This window comes from Miscanthus floridulus, chromosome 19, assembly GCF_019320115.1.
Source record: "Miscanthus floridulus cultivar M001 chromosome 19, ASM1932011v1, whole genome shotgun sequence".
Classification (NCBI taxonomy): Eukaryota; Viridiplantae; Streptophyta; class Magnoliopsida; order Poales; family Poaceae; genus Miscanthus; species Miscanthus floridulus.
This window is the reverse complement of record NC_089598.1, coordinates 22,066,369-22,089,589: the sequence shown is the minus strand read 5'-3', so window position 1 is coordinate 22,089,589 and position 23,221 is coordinate 22,066,369. Positions and strand designations below refer to the sequence as shown.

Below are 23,221 nucleotides of genomic sequence, written 5' to 3'. Positions count from 1 at the left end.
TTTGATCCTTTAGAATTCAGTATTGTTGACTTCCTGGATAATATGTTGAATCTCAACAATAAGTTTGTTGCAACTGTTTCTTCTTATTATCTTTCAACATGTATCTTCATATTCTTTTTTCTCCACCTGTCTAAGAAGTATTTGTCTGGAATTGTGATGATTTCCTTTTCAATGACTATTTTCACTATATGAGAGCAGAGTATCCCATCTTTGCTGAACTTTGCACATACGCAGGTAAATTCTTCTTCGCCTTCTGTTAGGTCAGTGTTTACTGTATATCTCCTAAAGCTATGAGCCTCCTGAATCTGGTTACTTTTTTGCCACACCTTAAATGTTTTCCCATCTTCGGTTTCCCTGTAGTTCAGGCTTAATGTTGCCTTCAGTTGTAGCTGAAACTTTTTAAATATGTTTCTGTTGTATAGTTGTTGTGCCTGCTACTCTATTCTGTAGCCAAATATAAATTCCTTTGGCCTTTTCTGCTTGCTATAGCTATCCTCCAGCCTTTTTGCTTGATTTATGGTATCAACAATCCGATTGTATTGTTTCAGAAAGCTAATGATACTATTGGTTGGCCTTACATTGTCTTTGAACCTAGCATTTGTTGCCTCACTCCTGGATGTGGTTTGTATGAAGGGGAAGAAGTCATTTTTGTAGTAGACCGGGATAAACCTTTTCCTTATTTCCCACATTTTGGAAATGTAGTGATTCCCTTAAAGGTTTCTTTCCTCAATCATTCTCTTATAAAGTCGCTCAAATTCTTCCACTGTTAGACTATTGTTCACTATATCTTCGAAGTCTTCATATAATCCTTCGTTTGTTGCAAAGACCTTGACATTCTTATTGTAGCGTTTGGTCTTTATGTGGAGCAAGCAATTTCTGTGCTTTGTGTTTATGAAGACTTGCTCTATTGCTGATTTCATCGCCATGTCTTGGTCTGTGATGATCGTTTGAGGGTGTTTTCCTCCTATTGTTTCAAGAAAAGTTTGAAATACCCACTTAAAAGTGTCCACTGTCTCATCATATAGGAAAGCACATCCGAAAAAGGCAACTTTGCCCATGTCCTGTGATTCCAACAAATGGTGCAAAAGGTAAGTTGTATCGGTTGGTCATATTTGTCGTGTCAAAACTTACACATTCTCCATAATCTACATAATATTTCATAGAAGAATAGTATGTCCAGAACAAGTTTCTCACTCTCTTGTCCTCATCTAAATCAAACTTGTAAAAGAAAGACGGATCCTCAGTTTATTTCTTTCTAAAATAATCCAATACTTGTGTCATATCTGATCCTTTAACTTCTCTATTCAGCTTTGTCCTATAGTTGCTGATATCTTTCTTTTTCATCGGTAGAGCTATAAGCCCCCCTCTCAGATACGATAGAACAGAAACCATCTTCCTAGTCGGGATATTGTTCTCGTTCAAAGTCTTGATAAGTCCTTTTTCCATTTCTGTCATATACTTGTGACTAGAAAATAGCTGATCCTTGTCTCCAGGGCATAGCTCGTGATTATGCTCCAAATCAAGAGTTTTAATCTTCCATACAGCTCCTTCTTCTTTCACCATCATAACAAAAGGACAATCTGACTTCTGTTGAACATTTGTTTTCCTTTTCCTTACTGGTTTCTTTCCAATATCCTTGTCTACTTCAGCTTCTTTTTGCTCTAAAGACTTTTGTTCCTTTTCTGTTCCTCGACGATTGCATCTCATTGTCACTTTGACTACCTCATTATTTCTCTTCATACTTTGAGTTCTTGTCGTATGTGTTATGGCAACTTAAAATCTGGCTAGGAATGCATAGAAGTTGAAGAAATGGTGAGCATCATGCCTAGTCTTAAATTCCATTGATAGTTGTGGGGTATACTTGTTGTTGATTGGTGCATTGTTGCCTTCGGATGCTGCAACCTGTGCATTTTTTATGAATTATTCAATCTCTTCCTCCGTTAGTTCCTGGCTACCATTTACATGCTCATTATCATTTGTTATAGCTGATGTAATATCTAAACTTGTTGGTTATGTTGCTATGATCCTCAATTCATTTTCTCCCATTGTTTGTTGATCATCTTGATTTTCATGCTGCACCTGTAAATATATTAGCAGCAGTCTTAGTTTCTGAGTAATGTCATTTATAATACAAATAAATTTTTTCCAGTGTGGACTTAAATAGTTGAAGAGATCATTTTTATGTATCTCGTCAATGTCCATGTTATTGAATACATCAGTTTGCTAATGGTATTATTGAATTTCAGATCTATCATCATTAGCTATGCTTGTCGTTGCTCCATCATCATCAGCGACGATTGTCATTTCTCCATCCTGTTTTTGCAAAGATAAGTTTTACTTTGATGCCAGTACATATTTGCATTGCTTATAAATGTAATCAAATTGGCTCAGCTATTTGTATCTAGCTCATATGACAACCTTGACTCTGATATTGACTAGTTAGTTTGTGGTCCAAAGATTCCATCCAGATCTTCAAGGCTCATATTCTGTTTTATTTGTTTGATAATGAGAATGGTTATCATTTATAATATAACACGACTAGTTTGACAAGCACATATAATATAGTTTTACCTCATTCCTATCATTTCCAAGTATCATCTTTGTTAACGATCCTTGCATCTCTTCATGTTGCTGCACAGTTTATAATGAAGCATTGAAATTACAGTCCTATTATGATGAATTTACATTGTTCATATGTGTGTAATTTGCATGTCTGAATTGTAATTTTTTATACTGGTATTATAAATTTTACCTGCGTATTCCTATTAGTCTAATTATCCTCCTGAGAGTTCGTGATTTGTTCCAGCATATGTTTAGTGTAGCTTCCCAACATTGAAATATATTTTTGTCAAAAAATAACCTTCTTATCTTGGCATTTTTTAATCTAAGCAATGATTTTTATCACCTTTTTGTATGTGAAGGTATTTAAAAGGTCACTGGAATAATTTGTGCCTGCAAATATTTGATAAGGAGCTGACTACACTTCCTTAATTGCTCCTTGTGAGTTCATTGATATTGGATAATCATCACATCTGCTTGTTGTGACATACATATTATTCCGCTTCATAAAAAAACAAGCAGCTGAGTACTTATATAGCTTTTTATCAGATTCTTCTTTTTTTTCATTGCATCATTGAATTGTGTTTCTTACGTCAAGTAGTTGATCAAACTCGGCTGGTGCTTGTATTAGTTGCATAAGGGAAGTAATTGAAACCTGCAAGAAGATGAAGAAGCCATTAGTTCTCATTTATTTATTGTTTGTGTCAACTGTTTTGAATTAAGAGTAATTTTACATCATTGTTGCTTTCTTCTTGGCAAATCATTTCCCCATAATTCTGAATCTGATATTGTGCCTTTGATATTTCCTACTGCCTTGTTCTTCATTCTAGATTCATGTTCTGTTATAACATCCAGATTTCATGTTTTGACAGTTAGAAGGTTTCTCATCATTACATATTCCATGCATCTAATATACACAAGGAGATTGGATTCAAATGATCGGTGTACTAACCTTGGCTGTTGAGGTTTGTGGTTCCTCTTCGATCTGATTTCTGCCCCTTTGCCCTGCTTTGCGTGAGCAGAGCATGGCCTTTTCTCCATGCATTGAACCTAATATTGTGCAAAAGCTAGCATTAGGTGTTTAAATTTGGTCTGATTACAAAAGCCTTGTAGCAGTATTTCTGGTTGTATTTGTGAAATCTTGCCAAAACTGCTAATTGAATTGATAGTCCTAGTGGTATGAATACTTGCATGAGCTGGTTTTTTAAATTATATACATGTACAGAATAATTGCATTACTAGGAAATACTAGTTCCACTATTTTGAAATCTACAATTTTATCTTTTAGATTTTGTAATTCTTTTACAAGAGGAATATAGGTGTCGGTGCAGAAAGTGACCAACACGTAAATATTTATAGTTTTGTCGTACATTGTGATCGGATGTGGCCTAACACTCAATATCATAGGGTTTATACTGGTTCAGACAATGTGCCCTACGTCCAATTTGAGTCGGTCGGTGCCTTTATTCCTGAGCCTAGGTGCTCGAAGTTTGTTGTGGGGTTACAAACGAGAGGGAGTAAGATGGGGTATCAGAGGTCCGGTCGGACTCCGGACCAAAGGGCCAAGAGTGATGGGAGCCCCGACGTGCACTAAGTGTTGCTCCATTCGGCTTTAGAGTCCTAGAGCCGAGCAGAGAGAATCAGAATGATCTGTATGCTGTTTCGTTAGGATCCTTAGTCGTTCGAATTGATCATCTGGTGGTTGAATTGTCCATCCTTCTTTTGGAGCGAGCGCATCCCCTTTTATAGACGAAGGGGATGGCTTTACAAGAGAGAGTGTGAGAGAAAGAGTGTGTCTGTGTGTGCGCTACCTAGTCTTGTTGCCCACGCCATTGGGTACAAGGTGGTTTGTCGGCGCCCACAATACTGTTCATGGCAGGTTGCATGTGGTTGGTTCCACTATGATCTTCTGGTATGGCAAATATCTGCGCCTACTATACTGTAGGATAAATGTCAGTGTCCACAACATTGTTGGTGTTCTGACATGTCTGGAAGGTTATAAAGTACCCTTCTGACATGACCTGACAGTACTGTCGTGTAGGTGTGTAGGGTACGGTCCTTGATATTGCGGTTGACTGGAGTGCCTTGCCTTACTTGCTCTATCTATTTCCTAGGTCTTTACCGAGCAGCCGTCCCTGGTCGGTCGTTCTCCTGTCGACTCCGACCTCTCGGTCGAAGAAGAGCTATAAGCAGATGTTCGATGTACTCCCGAACGGAGAAGCGAGTCAGAGTCGGAGGCAAGCGTCGTCCCTTCTTGGCCAGGCCCTCCAGTCAGAGAGGCGGGCCGGAGTCAGAGGCGAGACCCGGTCCTCCTTGGTCACGCCTTCCAGTCGGAGAGGTGAGTCGGAGTCGCAGGCGAGCGTCGTTCCTTCTCGGCCAGACCTTTCGGTCGAAGAGGCGGGCCAGAGTCGGAAGCGACAGAAGCGAGCGTCGTTCCTTCTTGGCTAGGCCTTTCGGTCAAAGAGGCGGGCTGGAGTCGGAAGCTATAGAAGCGAGCGTCGTTCCTTCTTGGCTAGGCCTTCCGGTCAGAGAGGTGGGCCGGAGTAGAAAGCGATGGAAGCAAGCGTCGTTCCTTCTTGGCCAGGCCTTTCGGTAGGAGAGGTGGGCCAATGTCGGAGGCGAGACCCGGTCCTCCTTGGTTAGGCCTTCCAGTCGGAGAGGTGAGTCGGAGTCGGAGGCGAGTGTCATCCCTTCTCGGCCAGGCCTTCCGGTCCGAGAGGCGGGCCGGAGTCGGAAATGATGGAAGCGAGCGTCGTTCCTTCTTGGCTAGGCCTTCCGGTCGGAGAGGCGGGCCGAAGTCGGAAGCGAGCGTCGTTCTTCTTTGGCTAGGCCCTTCTGGTCAGAGACTGGATCACCCTTCTAGCCTGTTGTTAGGTTTTTGGGCCGGCCCAGGAGTTGCGCGTCGTTCGCAACGTCGTCTGCTGGGCCGAGCTTTTTCTAGGAAGCAGGTTCATGAGGGACCCTGGGTTTATGAACTCGACAGGAGCCCTCTAGCCTCTGGGCGATTTAGGTAGAATCATCTGGGTGATCTTTCGTTTTGATAGTGGGTGCGCGCGAGCGCACCCACGGGTGTAGCCCCCGAGCCTGCGTTCGACTGGTGAGTCGATTGGAGGATGAGCATCTTGGTACTCTTTTCCTAGGGCCGTAGACTGCCGTTTGGGATGTTCGCCCGTGTTTGTCCCGCTCGCGACCTACGCGGTCAGTTGATTTCCTGAGTTGGTGTCGGGCAACCTGAGCCCCTGAGCCCCATTGGGCTTGGTAGGGGTTGGTCTAGTTCCGTGCGTTACCCCTTCCGTGGTTTCCATAACCGGAGGGGCTGAGCTAACGTTGCTTGCCTCAATTGCTCGAGCGACGAGCTCGGTGAGCTCGCTAACAGGCATGTTCGAGTGGAATCTGGGTCCATCGTTCATGACGAGGTTAGCATAGCCCTCATGTGGCATTCCACTGCTCCTTAACCCGGGTCCTGGCAGATGCCCAGGTCATTCTTGAGACCGACCTAGGTGGCCCGCTGGCCTCCCCTCGATGGAGATTATGTGGGCATCGCTCGAGGTTAGGAACAAACGAGAAGGTTTGAGATGACCCTGTCTGCTCCTGGGCAGATTGGGCGAGGGCCGTTGGGGCTCATCTGCATTTTTCTCCCCTGGCTCTGTTTGACGTGAGGCGGCCTCGAGCACTTCGTGGACCGACCTTCAAACCTCGATCGGTCGTTGCTCATGTTGAATGAGGTAACTACCGCTTCATGACGCAACATGGAGCGTTGTGATGCATCAATTGCATATGCGATGCTTCAGATGTATGGGATGAATGAATGATTGTATGAATGAATGTGTGAATGTGTGTATGAGAATGGATGAATGATCATGCATCAAAAAAATAAAGTAGGAGGGTTTGGTAGAGTTACCTTGATGATCCGAGTGATAGGCTTGAGGAGTTTTTATCGAATATGTCCGAATGGGATCCGTGCTCGTTGTTCGTGACGGAGTCAGCACGGCCCACACGGGGCATCCCTCTATTCCTTACCTATCTCATGGCGTTTGCCTGAGCCATCCGATCGACTCAGGAAGCTCGTTGGTCTCTCCTAGGCGGAGATCCCGTTGTTGGGCCCTTCCAAGTCTTGCCTGGGAAGGCAGAGGGCCGCCTGTGTGTGGTTGCGCCTTATTTCTCTCGCCCAACGTGCGGTAGTGGTGGGCCATGCCCAGGCCACGTCTCGTCTAACCAGGTGCCGTCTCGTCGAGCAGGGCGCATCCCATCAGTTAGGGCGTGTCTCGTCGCATTCCCATCCACATTGAATAGGGGAAGGGAGAGGGTTTTTTGCCCCAATCCTTCGCCTTTCTCCAACTGCTGCGTCTTCTCCTTAAATAGGGGAAGGGAGAGGGCTTTCGTCCCATTCCTTCGCCTATTCTCCATCCGCCGCCTCTCCTTCTTTCTCACCAAGTGCATTTGTGCCGCGGTGGTTCCTAAGTGAGAGAGGGTAGAGCGAGGGAGAGGAGAACTCACAGATCTGTTTCGTGAATCCAGAGCGCAATGTCGAGCTAGAGGCCATCCAATGTGGATGAGTCGGTGCTGGCCGTCTTCGCCGAGAAGGGGCTATTTCCACCGAAGGAGGTGGCGCACTGGAGGGCTCCTACGGAGGAGGATTTCCTATGACCTCGGGCCAGCGAGGTCGTCTCCTTCCTCGCCTTCCTTGAGCGTGGGCTAGGATACCCCGTGCACTGGTTCCTATGTGGGCTCCTCAATGAGTGGGGCCTGGAGCTACAACACCTCAATCCGATGGGGGTGCTGCACGTCGCCGGTTTTGTCACGGTCTGTGAGGCCTTCCTCAGGATGGAGCCACACGTGGACTTCTTCCGATGGATCTTCACCGAGCGAGCTTTGTTGGAGGGGAAGCCGGTCAGGACTGCGCTGGTTGGTGGCTTCACCCTGCAGAAGAAGCCAAGCTCATCGGGCTCCTACCCCGCGTACACCCCCTGTGACTCCAATCGGGGGTGGCATGAGGAGTGGTTCTACATTCGAAACCCGGTGGAGGCGCCGTTCCTGCCGTTCACCGGAATGAGACCGGAGAGGCGGGAAAGCTGGTCGTGGGGCCCTTCCAACCGGCAGAACAAGCTAGAGATCATCGGGGCGGAGCTCCGAAAGCTTTTGCAGCACGACCTTGACGGGGTGAGGGTGTTCCACACCTTTTTCCACCATCGGGTCACGTCGCTGGCGGAAAGGACACGGCCGATGTGGTTGTACTCTGGCCCGATGGACCCTGATCGCGCGTCGTCGGTGGAGTTGGTGAAGGACGAAGTCTGGAGCCGACTCGACCGGATGCTGCAACTGAAGGCCCGGGAGACCCTTGAAGGAAAGCCCTGACCTCTCCACATGTAGGAAGTTGCCCAATCTAGTACGTTCTCCCTTCCTTATTCCATGTCCCTTTTGATCTCGCTCTCCTTCAATTTGACTTCAAGTTGTCCGTTTCGCAAGGACTTACCGGTTATAAATCTCAGCCGTACCTTCCGAAGGGGCCAGAGGGTGTGTCTCGACAAGCCGCCCTGAAGGAGGCGGTGGACGGCCGAAAGAAGAAGAGAGCTGAGAAGGCTCGGAGGAAGCACTAGGAGTAGGACATCGCCCAGCGCGTGCGGGTCGGCGAGAACAGGAGCGACGTCGAGGCGGAGCTCGAGTCGGAGGACCCCATAGAGATGGGTGACGACGTCATCTCCTCCGAGGATGAGGGAGGTCGGGAGGTCGCGACTTCGGCGGTGCTTCACGAGCCTGCGGCCACATCTGTCAGCGGTGGGCGTGAGGCAGAGAGGCGTGGCAACGTTCCCATGCCAAGGAAGCACGCCGCGAGCTCGGACGTCGTCGACGAGTGGGAGGAGAAGCGAACGCGGTCACCGTGACCTTTGGAGGCATCGCCGGCCTTGTCTCCACCTGCTCCAGGCACGGTGGGGTAGGCCAGGCGGTCGAACGAGCGGGCTCACACCTGCGCATCTTTGGGGCTGACGCCGGCACACGACCAGCAGCGGGGGGATGCCCCGGTAGTTGCTCCGGTCGGCGCGCCTCGAGTCGCAGTGACTCACGGGATGATCGGGAGCCAACCAGGATGACTCCCCCTCGGTCGAGGTGAGGGGGCATGGCTCGCGACCTACGAGTTGCCCTCGTCCAACGGGCCCATTGCCAGCGGGTCAGGGCTTTAGAGCCCTACCGCTTGCGTCCCGGTATGCTTTATCTATATCTTTTTTTGATCTCATAGTTTGACTTTTTTTAGCGTGACTGGCCTGCTCCTTTTGACAGGGGCTAGATACTCACGGGGTTGAGCATCGCCTCGCCTCCCATGCAGGAGGAGTGGAGGCCCACCTTGCAGCGCGTCGTGACTGCAGCGGCGGTGAGAGCAGGGTGGCGACTGGTGCATTCCTTCCCCTCCGTAGGGTGGCCTTCCCTGATCCGGTCGCAACGTATGGACAGCAGGCTAGCCAAGGAGGTGATGGCGACGATGCCTGGCACCGACGGCGGAGGCCCAGGGTTCGAAGTGTGACCCTAGTGAATCCCTCCTACACCGCTAGCGATGGAAGAGAAGGGGGAGGATCCGGGGCTCCCTGCCTTCGCCTAGCTGGAGGGACGCACGGGCTCAACCCTCACTGGTCGGAAGCATGTCGGGGTCGGAGCGAGACGCGGCCAGACCAGAGGCAGAACAACCATCGCTGCGGCCACGAGGTCAAGGTGGTGGAGATCCCCCTGCCTCGGCCGAGGTGGGCGCCAGGGTGGAGCCAGCGGCCATCCCACCGTCGCGGAGCTGGCGGTGGTCTGGTCGTCGGTGGGGACCTCCAGCGGGTTGGGCAGACCACCGACCTGGTGTGGCCCTGGCCCTGGCGACCTAAGGAATGTGTGGGTTCGTCCTTCGGGATGAGCAGGAGGTGCAGCTCTGGGATGTTCTTGGTGGGAGAGGACTCACCATGGAGTCTGATCTCGCCCAAACTAGGGTGAAGCTCAAGGAGGCCATGGAGTGGGTCAAGTCCGTCCACCAGGCGGTTACTATCGACTAGCCCCACGTCGTAGAGGTAGGTTTTCTGCATTGATCCTTAACTCCTTGGTCTTCCACTAGTTATCTCAGTGTGTTTGCCTCTTGTTTTGCAGGGTTTGGAGATGTCAAGCTGTAAGTCTTGTTTCCTCTGGGAGGAGCACGCCCGGGAGGCTACGATGTCGCGGTGGGTTGCTAAGCTCGAGCGCCAACTGGAGTCCGTCCGCCGTGAGTCTCAAGACTGAGTGATCAAGGCGACGGAGGTGCGGGCGACGAAACTGCTCATGGTGGAGCGGGCAACCGCCGCTAAGCGGGGGCTTGACGCGGTGAAGGTTTGCCAGGCGAAGACCAAGGCGATGCTCTAGAAGTCCCTAGCGGAGATGGAGGCGGTGCTCCAGAGTTCCCTAGAGGCCCTAGAGTCAGAGTGGAAGGCTCGGTCGAAGGTGGACCAGGAAGTGCTCGCGACTCCAGGGCCGGGTGCTTGGGACGGAGGAGGTGAACGCTCGGCTGCAGTGAGCAGGTGACTCGGTAGGAGGAAGGACTCTCCATCCTCGAGAACACCCGCCTCGGTATGTACTTTTTCTACTTTTGGTTGATGTATTGGTTTTTCCTTTAACTTGCTTCTGAGCTTGTCATCCTTCTTCCAGAGCTGGGCAGGAAAGGTTGGTTCGCTGGAGCGAGGACCTGGAGACGGCCAAGGCGATGATTGGTCGGAACTGCGGAAGGCGCTGGCCAAGTCCCTTGAAGAGCGACGTGCTCTCGAGGGGGAGCTCGACCAGCTCCGCAACGTCGCCTAGGTCGTCGTCTCGGAGGTGTTTCGGGTCGGCGCCGAGCACCAGCACGCCCGCCATCCGACTGGCGGAGGTCCCGGACGAAGTTCGGGCCCTCATCTCTGACGGGATGTTCTATGGGACGTCAGGGGTGCTGGCTTCGGTGGCAACGCATCACCCAGACCTAGACTTCGCCGCCATCTACAGCGGGTACTCCAATGGCTAGAGCCCGGTCGCCATCCACGTGCTCGGGGAGATCTTGCTGCCACACACATAGTTGGTGGCATAGCAAGTCTCTGCGTAATGGGTGATGGCGGCTCACCATGCGAACGCGGCTGAAGGCACGGGCCAGGAGGATGTCGCCCAGCCTATGGATGGAGTGGAGCCTAGGTTAGAAGCGAACGTCGCCCTGCCTACGACCGAGCCAAACGTCGTCTCGTCAGAGACCGAGCAGCCCCTATCTTCACCAGTCGAGCCGATAGCCGATGCCGCCGGGCAGCCGCAGTAGAAATTAGAGTTGAAGTACTTAGCATATGTAAAGGATAAGTTCGAGGGGGAGCCCCCTGTGTAAACGTTTTTGTGTATCCATGAATACAACAACTTTGTTTTTGTGATGAATCACTTCGTTCGGGGAAGCTTGTCCCATCTGTTCCTTGTTTTTACCCTAGCATAGCTCTGTTTTTATTCTTTCTTTTTCGCACATGCCCGTTCATCCTGTAGGTTGCAACCTTAAGAGCCTAGGCGTGGCCCATGAAGCTCAGCTGATCATAACCGTAGGTAGTGGCAGGGTGCGATCGGTCGGAATGTTTAAAGCAAAGTTACATAAGGTAATTAAAGGAACGGACTACCCTTTCGTTTGGGTAAAAAGGCATTTACCATATGATAGTAAAAAAGAGAGGTGGTAGCGCACCCTCGTGGAGCCCCCGAGCGACCTGGGCCTAAAGTGTTTGGGCCGAGGTGCTTTTGTAGGAGCGAACGTTGAATGAAATAAAACGGTAAGACCGAATTTTAAGGAAAGAAACAACGTAACTGTTCGATGTTTCAAGTGTTGGTGAGAACATCGCCGTTGTCGTCCTTCAGTCGGTAGGCGTCCGGTCGGATCACCTCGGTCATCGTATAGGGTCCTTCCCATAGCGGAGAGAGTTTGTGTTTCTCCTTGGTCGATTGAGTCCTTCGAAGCATGAGGTCTCCGACCTCGAGGATCCTTCCTCGGATTTTCCTCTCATGGTACCTGCGGAGAGTCTGCTGGTAGAGAATGGAGCGGATGACAGTCATCTCATGGGCCTCCTCGAGCAGGTCGACTGCGTCGTGCTGAGCTTCCATGGCTCGGTCGCAGTCGAAGGCCTTCACTCTTGGGACGCCATGGTCGAGGTCGGAGGGCAACACTGCTTCAGCTCCGTAGACCAGGAAGAAGGGTGTGAACCCTGTGGATCGGTTTGGGGTCGTTCTCATGCTCCAGAGGATCGCTGGGAACTCCACAACCCATCGCCTGGCGTACTTGTTGAGTCGGTCGAAGATGCGTGGCTTAAGTCCTTCGGAGGACCATGCCATTGGCACGCTCGACCTAACCGTTAGTATGTGGATGTTCGATCGAGGCCCAATCGATCCTGATGCCGTATCCATCACTGAAGTCCAGGAACTTCTTCCCGGTGAAGTTAGTTCCATGGTCAGTGATGATACAGTTAGGAATGCCGAACCGGTAGATGATTTCGAGGAAGAATTTGACCGCCTCTTCCGAGAGGATGTTGGTGATGGGCTTGGCCTCTATCCACTTGGAGAATTTGTTGATCGCTACGAGTAGGTGAGTGAAGCCGCCCAGGCCCTTTTTGAGGGGTCCTACCATGTCGAGGCCCCAGACCACGAACGGCCATGTGATGGGGATGGTTTGGAGCTCCAGTGCTGGCAAAAGAGTTTGCTGAGCGTAGAACTGACATCCTTCACACCTCTGCATCTCATAGTACAGTGGGCTAGTAAAAACCTTGATGAAAGGCTTTTTCGACTAGCGACCTCGGGGACGCGTGATGTCTGCATATTCTGGCATGGACCTCGAGGAGGAGCTGCTTGCCTTGGTCAGTAGGGACGCACTTCATGAGTACTCCCGATGAACTCCATTTGTAGAGTTCGTTACCGATCACGACAAATGTCTTGGCGCGTCTAGCGATCCATCGTGCTTCAGTCCTTTTGGGTGGGAGAACCTCCTTGAGGAGGTAGGCAAGTAGCGGCGCTCACCAATCGGCTTGATTGAGTGCCACCATGGCACGTCGGTGGCGATGTCGTCGCGGAGGTACTAGGGTCGGAGCCTCCAAGCATCGGGTCAGCATCGGGGTGTGTCTAGATCGAACCTTTCAAGATGCGGGCAGACGGTTTGTGAAGGTTGTTGATGAAGACCCTGTCCGGAGACAGAACCCACCTGGCGGCTAATATTGCGAGAAAATCGATGGCATCGTTGTCCTTTCAGGGGACATGGTGTAGCTCGATCCCCTAGAATTTGTCCTCGATCTTGCGCACCTCCTGGCAGTATGCCGTCATGAGGGGGCTTTTGCAAGAGGACTCCTTCATGACCTGGTCAACGACTAGCTCTGAGTGGCCATGGACGTAGAGCCGCGTAGCGCCGAGCTCGATGGCGATGCGTAGTTCGTTGATGAGGGCCTCGTATTCCGCGGCGTTGTTTGAGGCCAAAAAGTGGAGGGAAACTGCGTAGCGGAGCCTACTCCCAACTGGGGAGATCAAAACCACTCCAACCCCTAAGCCAGGTGCCATTACGAACCTATCAAAGTACATCATCTAGTACTTGTGGGTGACGCTCAGGGTTGGGAGCTAGACCTCTGTCCATTCGGCGACAAAATCCGCGAGAGCCTGAGACTTAATAGCAGAGCGGGGGATATACCTGATGTTGTGGCCCATTAGCTCGAGTGCCCACTTAGAGATTCATCCCACGGCGTCGCGGTTGTGGATGATGTCTCTGAGTGGGTATGAAGTGACGACCGAGACTTTGTGGTTGGTGAAGTAGTGTAGGAGCTTTCAGGTCGTCATCAGCACGGAGTATAGGAGTTTTTGTACCTAGGGGTACCGGACCTTGGGGTCGGTGAGTACCTCCCCGATGAAGTATATGGGTCGTTGGACCTTAAGGTGGTGTCCTGGCTCATCCCTTTCGACGACTAGGGTGGCACTCACCACGTGGTTTCTTGCCGCGATGTAGAGGAGGAGGGGTTCTCCCCGTTCGGGAGTGACAAGGATTGGGGCCAACGTTAGTGACGCTTTGAGGCTCTCCAAAGCCTGTTGTGCTTCCTCAGTCCAAACGAAAGCATCCATCTTTTTTAGAAGCTTGTAGAGAGGCATCCCCCGTTCACCGAGCCGGGAGATGAATCAGCTTAGGGCGGCCAAACAGCCGGTGAGCCTCTGTATGTCCTCGACGTTGCGTATAGGGCCCATGCTGGTAAGGCTGGACAAAAAACTCAAAGCTCGTTAGCTCGCTCAGCTCGGCTCGTTATGATAAAGAGCCGAGCCGAGCCAAGATTTTAGCTCGTTAGCTATAACGAGCCAACTCGAGCTAGCTCACGAGCTAAACGAGCCAAGATTTCAGGAAAAAAGTATCAAAACTTATATTAGTTTTTGTATTACTTCATGCCTTGCACTTTATAATTGACTGGTAATTGATCTAGACCCTATAAATTGACTGGTAACTGGTCTAGATGCATTTCTTTTATATTATTATTCTTCTCAAACTTTAGATAAATACAAATATTATATTTTGTGTATTTTTTATACCTGACTCGCGAGCTTAACGAGCTAGCTCGAGCTTTTAACGAGCCGAGCCGAGCCGAGCTGGCTTTCTAGCTCGTTAGGATAACGAGCCGAGCCGAACTAGCTTGTTATCTTAATGAGCCAGAACGAGCCGAACCGAGCCGAGCCGAGCCAGCTCGTTATCCAGCCTTACTGCTGGAGATGGCCGTGATTTTTTCGGGGTTGGCTTCGATGCCGCGTTCGGACACAACGTATCCAAGCAACTTCCCCTTTGGAACCCCAAAAACATATTTTTCGGGATTCAATTTGATGTTGAATCTTCGAAGGTTCGCGAACGTTACGGCCAAGTTCGCGATCAGGTCGTAAGCTTGAGCCGTTTTGACCACTATGTCATCACAATAGACTGGCGATTGTTGGTTTTGGCCGCTCGACTTGATCAGGCTAGGTCGAGCAGGTCGATTTGATCGGCGAAGCATTGCTGCATGCACCATTGATAGGTGGCGCCAGCGTTCTTTCAGACCGAAAGACATGGTTACGTAGCAGTACGAACCATACTGGGGATGATGAACGAAGTCGTGAGCTGGTCGGACTCTTTCATCGTGATCTGGTGATAGCCTGAAGTAGGCATCTAGAAAGGAGAGGATTTCGCATCCTGAGGTGGAGTCGACTATCTGGTCTATGCGTGGTAAAGGAAAATGGTCCTTCGAACACGCCTTGTTGAGGCCAGTATAGTCAACGCACATTCTCCATTTCCCTAGTCTTCTTTTTAAGAAGAACAGGATTGGCAAGCCAGTCGGAGTGGTATACCTCCTTGATGAAGCCAGGCTGCCAGGAATTTGCTGACCTCCTCGCCTATGGCCCTACGCCTCTCATCGTCGAAAGCGACGCAGGACGTTGCTTGGTGGGCTTAGAGCCCGAGACGAGGCGTAGTGCGTGCTTGGCGACCTCTCGTGGTATGCCTGGCATGTTGGAAGGTTTCCATGCAAAGACATCGCAATTGGCGCGTAGAAAGTCGGTGAGCTCACATTCCTATTTGGCCGGGAGCTGGGTCCCGATTGGCACCGTCTTGGTGGGATCAGTGGGGTCGATCCCCACCGCCTTAGTTTCCTCGAGTGGGCGGAAGGCAGTCGAGGAGGTTGGCTTGTTGCAGTCCAGGACTGCTGGGGTCGACAACTCTTCGAGCCATGGGAGCTCGGACGAGTTGATGACGGCAATGACGAGCTCGTAATGCTCGCGGCCGCACGTGTAGGCGTGCGAAAAGGTGCTACCCATAGTGATTATGTCGTTTGGTCCTGGCATCTTCAACTTCAGGTAGGTGTAGTTAGGGACCGCCATGAACTTGGCATAGCATGGCCACCCCAAGATGGCGTGGTAAGACCCTAGGAAGTCCACCACCTCGAAGGTAAGCACCTCTTAGCGGAAGTTGGCTCGATTGCCAAACGTGACAGGCAGATCGATCTGCTCGAGCGGGTTCGCCTGCGTCCCCGAGATCACGCCGTGGAAGGGAGAGCTCACTAGGTGGAGCTCCGACCGGGGGATGCGCATGGCGTCAAGGGTGTCGACGTAGAGGATGTTGAGGCCACTGCCTCTGTCCATTAGCACCTTCGTGAGGCGCTTCTTGTGGACGGTGGGGTCGACGATGAGTAGGTAGCGACCTGGTCTGGCGACGTGAGAAGGGTGGTCCCTCTGATCAAAGATGATCGGAGATTCTGACCAGTGAAGGAAGGTGGGTACGGCCGTCTCGGCGATGCATCCCTCTCTGTAGCGCACTTTGTGCTGGCGCTTGGAGTAGATGGCATCGGATCCCCCGAAGATCATGATGCATTCCTCGGGGTCGGGAAAGCTATCCTCATCCTTGCCCGTCGTGCCTTCTTTCTTGGCTGTTGCCTCCTTGCCCATTCCTTCTTTTGGCCCATCGGCCTATCGTAGGAAGCGCTAGAGGAGCTCACAGTCCTTGTAGAGGTGCTTGACAGGGTAGGCGTGGTTGGTGCATGGGCTGTCCATGAGCTTGTTGAAGTGGTCAGGCTAGCCCTGCTAGGGCTGCTTGACCGCTCGATCAGCCACGGCGACCAACGCGGAGTTGGCCGATCGGCGTCAATCCTTCTTGTTCTTTTTGCCCCTTTGTGTGGAGGGGCCCTCGTCTTGATCCTCGCGCTTGGCCTTGCCCTTGTCCCGGCCTCCGTTGAAGACCGCTCGGACTGCCTCCTGGCCGGAGGCGTGGTTCGTGGCGACGTCGAGCAGGTCACGGGTGGTCTAGGGCTTCAAACAGCCAAGCTTGTGAATCAAAGACTCACATGTTGTCCCAAAGAGGAACGCGCTGATGACGTTCGCGTCGACGATATCAGGAAGGGAGTTGCACCGTTTTGAGAACCTACGGATGTAATCCTGCAGGGACTCGTTAGGCTCCTGCTGGCAGCTCTTGAGGTCCCAGGAGTTCCTAGGGCGGACATACGTCCCCTAAAAATTCTCGACGAAGATCCTCTTGAGGTCCGCCTAGTCACGGATACTGTCATGCGGGAGGAATTCGAGACATGCTCGGACGTGTTCCCTCACGCAGATGGGGAGGTACTGAATGATGAAGTGGTCATCATCCACTCCTCTGACTCGACAGGCGAGCCGAAAGTCTTCGCACCATATACCGGGGTTTGTCTCCCCGATATACTTGACGATGTTGGTAGATGGTCGGAAGCGCTGTGGGAACGACGCTCTCTGGATGCGTCGGCCAAAGGCCGGGTCCCGGACCATCTGGGGTGGGACTCCGGTCGTCCGGTCAACAACCACACCTGGGGTGCGTCTCACCGATCCCCTCGATGGTCCGACCGGAGCCCGCGCTACCTGCTCTCACCGTCGCCCGATGGACATCATCATCATACCAGGTTTGACGCTAGTTGTTGATGACATTATGAGTGTCTCGGTTTGGCCCGAGCTACTCGCGCACAGGGGTCGATGTGTAGCAAGCGCCGGGTCAGGCTGTGGTGCTATTGCATCCTCCTGTTCCTCGCCCAGTGGCTGTAGCGGTGAGCAGATGGAGCGATTCGTCTGGTGCGTCCCCACTCCCCTGGTGGGGAGAGAGGCCGTGAGTCGATGTCGCGATGAGGAGCTCTCTGCCTGTTGAATGACGATGGTCTCCACCAGCGCTTAAAGGTTTCTATGGACCATCTGCTCCTGTGGGTCGATAGGCTCGGGAAGGCCACGCAAAAGCATCACAGCCGCGGCGATGTTCTGGCTGGCTCGAGTGAACTGTGGGGGATCGTCCCCCCCCCATCCATGATGCTGCGCAAGACCTGGTAGGCGCGACCCAAGGCGCCGCTCGCCGGGTTACGCACGCGTGGCGCAGTGTGCTGTGCCGAGCGCGCCGACGCAGGTGGCGGCTGGTTCTATCACCTTTGTCGTAGCTCCTCGTTGTGCTCCTAGGCACACACGAGAGCATCCGCGCGAGGGTCCGGAAGGGTGTAACACCCTAGGCCTGGCACATGGCATAGGCCCTTTCTACCAAGGCGTGGGCCCCACCTACGTAGCAACCTGCTTGTGCTTTCGTCCTCGCTTCACGTAAAACGGTTAACCGAAGGTTACTACACATCCTTGGCCTGGCTATTTAAGCTGGTTCGGTGAACTCAGAATGCACGGTATGGTACGTAGTGTTTTTCGCAGCCACAGAACTCGATGCTACAGTACCCGAATTCAGTCTGGCCTAGCTTGGCCCAATGGGCTGGGTCTCACATCCACCCACCCTCAGAGGATTCGACGTCCTCGTCGAACTAACGAACTAGCTTACCCATACGGGACAAATGTTCAGGATCGACTCTCTTGGCCACATTCATATTCCTAGCTCCCTAACCCAAGTGACATGCTCTTGTAGAGCCATGCGTAGCCTGTCCAAGCTTCCGAGCTATACGTCCATGAAATCGCGAGAGTTGGCTCTGAATACCATTTGTAACACCCCAGACCCGGCACACGGCATAGGCCCACTCTACCAAGGGGTGGGCCCCACCTACGTAATAACTCGCTTGCGCTTTCGTCCTCGCTTCACGCAAAATGGTTAACTAAAGGTTACTACACGTCCTTGGCCTGGCTACTTAAGCTGGTTCGGCGAACTCAGAATGCACGGTATGGTGCGCAGTGTTTTCCGTAGCCACAGAACTCAATGCTACAGTACCTGAATTCAGTCTGGCCCAACTTGGCCTAATGGGCTGGGTCTCATAAAGGGTGTAGGTCTGAAGAGACTCCACCACCACCGGCGGCTGTCCCGGAGCGTCCGCCAAAGTGCACTAGCAGGACAGAGGGTGGCTAGGTGCCACGACGTCGTCGATGCTGGAGCCGTCACTCTCAACATCATTATCTATGAGGTCGTGAAAAGAAGTAGGAGCATAGCTCGCCATCCCCACTAATTTGGATGTTAGAGGGGGCGGCGCCAGCATCCTTCGGAGCCCCCGAGCGTACGCGTCCGCAGGGGACACGAGGCTGTAGGGGAACTGATCGTATGGCGGTCACGGCAGGGACAATGGGGTCCCTTCGGAGAATCAGCGGAAGATAGTAAATAGCGAGTAAATAACAAAGCGTACATTACTCATAGTTGGGTTTGAGCCCTGTGTGGGCTTGGAGCGAAGCGCAGGCGCCTCATCGAAGAGGTTGCCGGGTGGCTCGGAGCCGACGAAGGGCGCTCCTCCTCCAATGGGCGCCAGGACAATTGCCTCCTCACAGAGGTGAAGCACGCCGAGGCGGTCAGCGACGAAGTCTAGGCTTTCGAAGAGGAAGGCCTAGGACGGCTCGAAAATGGGAGGAACCCACATCCCAACAGGTGGGAGTATGGGAAACTCTAGCGAGCCGAAGCGAGTCATATCATTTGAGCCCGCCATGTCAAAGATAGCGGAAAGGTGGGCTATCCGATGACCAAAAGCGTGAATGTACGGCACTCTCCCCACGGACGACGCCAACTGTCGGTGCAGAAAGTGACCAACACGTAAATATTTGTAGTTTTATCGTATGTTGTGATCGGATGTGGCCTAGCACTCAATGACACAGGGATTTATAGTGGTTCAGGCAACGTGCCCTACAGTCCAGTTTGAGTCGGTCGGTGACTTTATTCCTGAGCCTAGGTGCTCGAAGTTTGCTTGTGGGGTTACAAACGAGAGGGAGTAAGATGGGGGTATCAGAGGTCCTGATCGGACTCCTGACCGAAGAGGCCATGAGTAACGGGAGCCCCGACATGAGCTAAGTGTTGCTCCATTCGGCTTTAGAGTCCTAGAGCCGAGCATAGAGAATCGGAATGATCTGTATGCTATTTCGTTGGGATCCTTGGTCGTTCGGATTGATCGTCTGGTGGTTGAATTGTTCGTCCTCCTTTTGGAGAGAGCAGCATCGCCGTTTATAGATGAAGGGGACGACTTTAAGAGAGAGTAGAGAAAGAGTGTGTGTGCACGCTACTTAGTCTTGTTGCCCACACCGTCGGGTACAAGGTGGTTTGTCGGCGCCCACAAAACTGTTGATGGCTGGTTGCATGTGGTTGGTTCCACCGTGATCTTCTGGTATGGCAAATGTCGACGCCTACCATACTGTAGGATAAATGTTGATGCCCACAACATTGTTGGTGTTCTGACATGTCTAGAATGTTATAAAGTACCCTTCTGACATGACCTGACAGTACTGTCCTGCAGGTGTGCAGGGTACGGTCCTTGATATTGTGGTTGACTGGAGCACCCTACGTTACTTGCTCTGTCCGTTTCCTGAGTCTTTACCGAGCGGGCGTCCCGATCGGTCATTCCCCAGTCGGCTCCGACCTCCCGGTCGGAGAAGAGCTGTAAGTAGAGGTTCGATGTACTCCCGGTCAGAGAAGCAAGTCGGAGTCGGAGGTAAGCGTCGTCCCTTCTCGGCCAAGCCCTCCGGTCGGAGAGGCGGGCCAAAGTCAGAGGCGAGACCCGGTCCTCCTTGGTTAGGCCTTCTAGTCGGAGAGGCGAATCGGAGTCGGAGGCGAGCGTCGTCCCTTCTCGACGAGGCCTTCCGGTCAGAGAGGTGGGCCAGAGTTGGAAGCGACGGAAGCGAGCGCCATTCCTTCTTGGCCAGGCCTTTCGATCGGAGAGGCGGGCCGAAGTCGGAAGCGACAAAAGCGAGCGTCGTTCTTTCTTGGCCTGGCCTTCTGGTCAGAGAGGCAGACCGGAGTCGAAAGCGATGGAAGCGAGCATCGTTCCTTCTTGGCCAGGCCATCTGGTCAGAGAGGCAGGCCGGAGTCGGAGGTGAGACCCGGTCCTCCTTGGTATGGCCTTCCAGTCGGAGTGGCGAGTCAGAGTCGGAGTCGAGCGTCGTCCCTTCTCGGTCAGGCCTTCCGGTCGGAGAGGTGGGTCAGAGTCGGAAGCGACGGAAGCGAGCGTCGTTCCTTCTTGGCCAGGCCTTTCGGTCGGAGAGGCGGGCCGGAGTCGGAAGCGAGCGTCGTTCTTCTTTAGCCAGGCCTTTCGGTCGGAGACTGGATCGCTCTTCTGGCCTGTTGTTAGGTTTTTGGGACCTGGCTCAGGAGTTACGCGTCATTCGCAACAGTCGTCTGCTGGGCCGAGCTTTTGCTGGGAAGCAGGTCTATGAGGGACCCCGGGTTTATGAACCCGACAATAGGAAATGCAGAACATTTATATGTGCTGTGGCTACAAAAGTACTTATAGAAATTAGCCAAGAAAAATATGTTTTTTCTGTCTGTGTGTGTGTAATTCTGCTAGCTACATGATCATCTTATCTCACGTCAATATATGTTGGATCTACTCCTTGTTCACAGTGTGGCACCATGGAACTAGAGCCATGCCCTGTTGTTGGATGAAGTACAAGGTGTAGGCTATCCTTTTGCTCTCCGATGACCATAGATTCCATGGATGTAACAATTACAAGCAGATTGGATTGATAAGATTTGTGTGCTAACCGTGGTTGTTGAGGCTTGTGCTTTCTCTTCGATCTGATCTGCTGCTCATTTCCTCTGTTCTGCATGATTTCTCCAGCTTTCTCCTGCACTGCATGAGTAGAGCAGCGTCTTTTCTCACGCAGAGCAAATCTGATATCTACATAGATTCTTTCCCATGTTTTCTTTGCTTCTTTCTCAAGTATACCGGTATATTTCTATAGAATTTCTGTTTGTTGGGCTTATGGGCTGCTATATGTTTAGTGGGCCTCTCTATTTCATCTTAGTTATTGGGCTTTTCAATTGCACAAAGCTTACATCTAACAACAGCAACAGATCTACCCTTTTTCTGATGGAATTTGTGTGCTAGCTTCTCCTAAAACACATGGTTTTTTTCATGTTATAATTTGTGTATGTTTTAGACAGCCAGCAACCATGTACTAGCTTCTTCTAATATATATGATTTTTTGTCCGTCGGAATTCATGTGTGTTTTAGGCCGTCAATAACCCTATGCTAGCTTTAGCTGAAACATACGGTTATGTAAAAGACAGACCTTGGTTCTGCCCGGCCTGGCCGAGTGGCCTGGCTGTGGCCAGCCTAAGCTCGGCTCGAACGGTGCAATCGCTTGTTTGATCTCACGTTGCTTTTGAGCCAGGCCGAGTTGATCGTGTTTGATGTGTCTGCACAGGTGGATAGACCTTGCATCTGGAATAAGGTTACGTTACCTCCCATCTCTCTCTTGCCAGCATTCCGTCGAGCACTTGCCAGGCGTCGCGCTCCAGCAGCTCCTCCACGACGTCCCCGTCGCAGTCGCAGCCACAGCTCCGGTAGATACTCCACCGCATGCCCAGCTTGAGCACCGGCATGGGAGGCCTCGCCGGTGAAGAGCAGCGGGCCTCCACGTCGCGTCCTCCGTCACCGAGCAGGAGCACGAGCTGCGGGTCGCCGAGCACGAGCGCATCAGCGCCATGGACGCGCCCAGAAGCATTGATGCCACCCCGGCGGGCGTAACCTGCCGCGGCAGCAGCGGCCGCGCCACCGCCTCGATGTCCGGCGACACCCAGAGGACGGCGAGGAGGAGCTTGCAAAGCTCGTAGAGCAGCCGTGACTGGTGCGCGTCCTCCATGAACGCCATGGCTGAGTCCGTCTCCACGAACGCCACTGCCATGGTCCACATGGAGGCGAGGCGAGGCGGGCAGCGGCAACTCCACATGGAGGAGCAGCGGGCTCCGGTCGCATCTCGCGCCGTCGGCTGTCCGTGCCGCGGCTGCTGCTCCAGCGCCGTCAGCTCCCCGCGCTGTCAGCTGCTCGCGCCGTCAGCTGCTCGCGCCACGGCGGCTGCTCCAGCGCCGCGGCGGCGGACGCTGCCTCGGGCACCGCGCGCGGGCGGACGGCTCAGCGCGGCAGCGGCGGCACGGTGAGATAAGGGGCTGGGAGTCACGGAGAAGGTAGCGGTGGCCGGCGGGTGAGAGACAGAGGAGTCGGAGGTGACGCTATCTCGCCCACGCGCGCCCACACGAGCCGCGCCGTCAAAAAAAACGAACCCCAGGCCTCGTTCATTTTGCAAAAAAAAAAAAAAAAAAAAAAAATTGAACCTGATGAATAGTATCATTTTCGTCTTATTTGGCAAATATTGTCTAATCGTGGACCAACTAGTCTCAAAAGATTCATCTCGTGATTTCCAACTAAACTATGTAATTAGTTATTTTTTTATCTACATTTAATACTCCATACAAGCGGCTAAAAATTGATGTGATGCAGAGAGTGAAAAAACTTGGAATTTAAATAGCATCTAAACAAGGCCCCAATCTCATTTCACCAGAGCCTGGCCCAAGGTGCTTTAAGTTCCGTGCGGCGTACACTCCCAGACTGAGCCAGCAACACCAAACAGGAGCACTGTAGCTGGAACGTCGGACCACCCTATCAACACACGCCCTCAGCAACTCAGCTCAACAAGTTTAGGCCAAGGGGACGTAGAAAACGATAGAGGATAAGCCTGATAGGAGTAGGGCCACTGGGAATGGCTACGTTTGATTTGCACCTGTTTTCCTAATGGATCTGCAGCTGCTTGGTCACACAGGCTAGACTGGCAACAAACTCGGTTCTTGGCTTGAGTCGCTGGACTATCGGCGGCAGCACAACAACAATCGCATCTCCGCGATCGTGTGCTCTCCAACTGAAACCGTGTATACTACGAAGAACTGGAAAATCTCGTCAGCCTCAGCCAGACAGCCTGCAGCCTGCCTTCTGGCTTTTTTTTTTTTTTTTGAAAC

At 52.0% G+C, this 23,221-nt stretch overlaps 1 protein-coding gene across 2 annotated transcripts; it reads right to left on the bottom strand.

Moving 5' to 3' along the window:
- Positions 1-2,265: 2,265 nt before the first annotated feature.
- Positions 2,266-22,436, bottom strand: LOC136529158 (uncharacterized). Of its 2 annotated transcripts, XM_066522231.1 has the most exons (4): positions 21,674-22,436; positions 3,512-3,609; positions 3,152-3,214; positions 2,266-2,313 (listed from the first exon to the last, which is right to left on the bottom strand). In XM_066522231.1, the coding sequence occupies exons 1-3, from the start codon at positions 22,159-22,161 to the stop codon at positions 3,165-3,167; spliced, it is 636 nt and encodes a 211-aa protein (XP_066378328.1). In that variant the 5' UTR covers positions 22,162-22,436; the 3' UTR covers positions 2,266-2,313; positions 3,152-3,164. The 2 variants fall into 2 exon arrangements, with proteins under 2 accessions (XP_066378328.1, XP_066378327.1); XM_066522230.1 differs by lacking the exon at positions 2,266-2,313 and having other exon boundaries at positions 3,012-3,214.
- Positions 22,437-23,221: the final 785 nt, after the last annotated feature.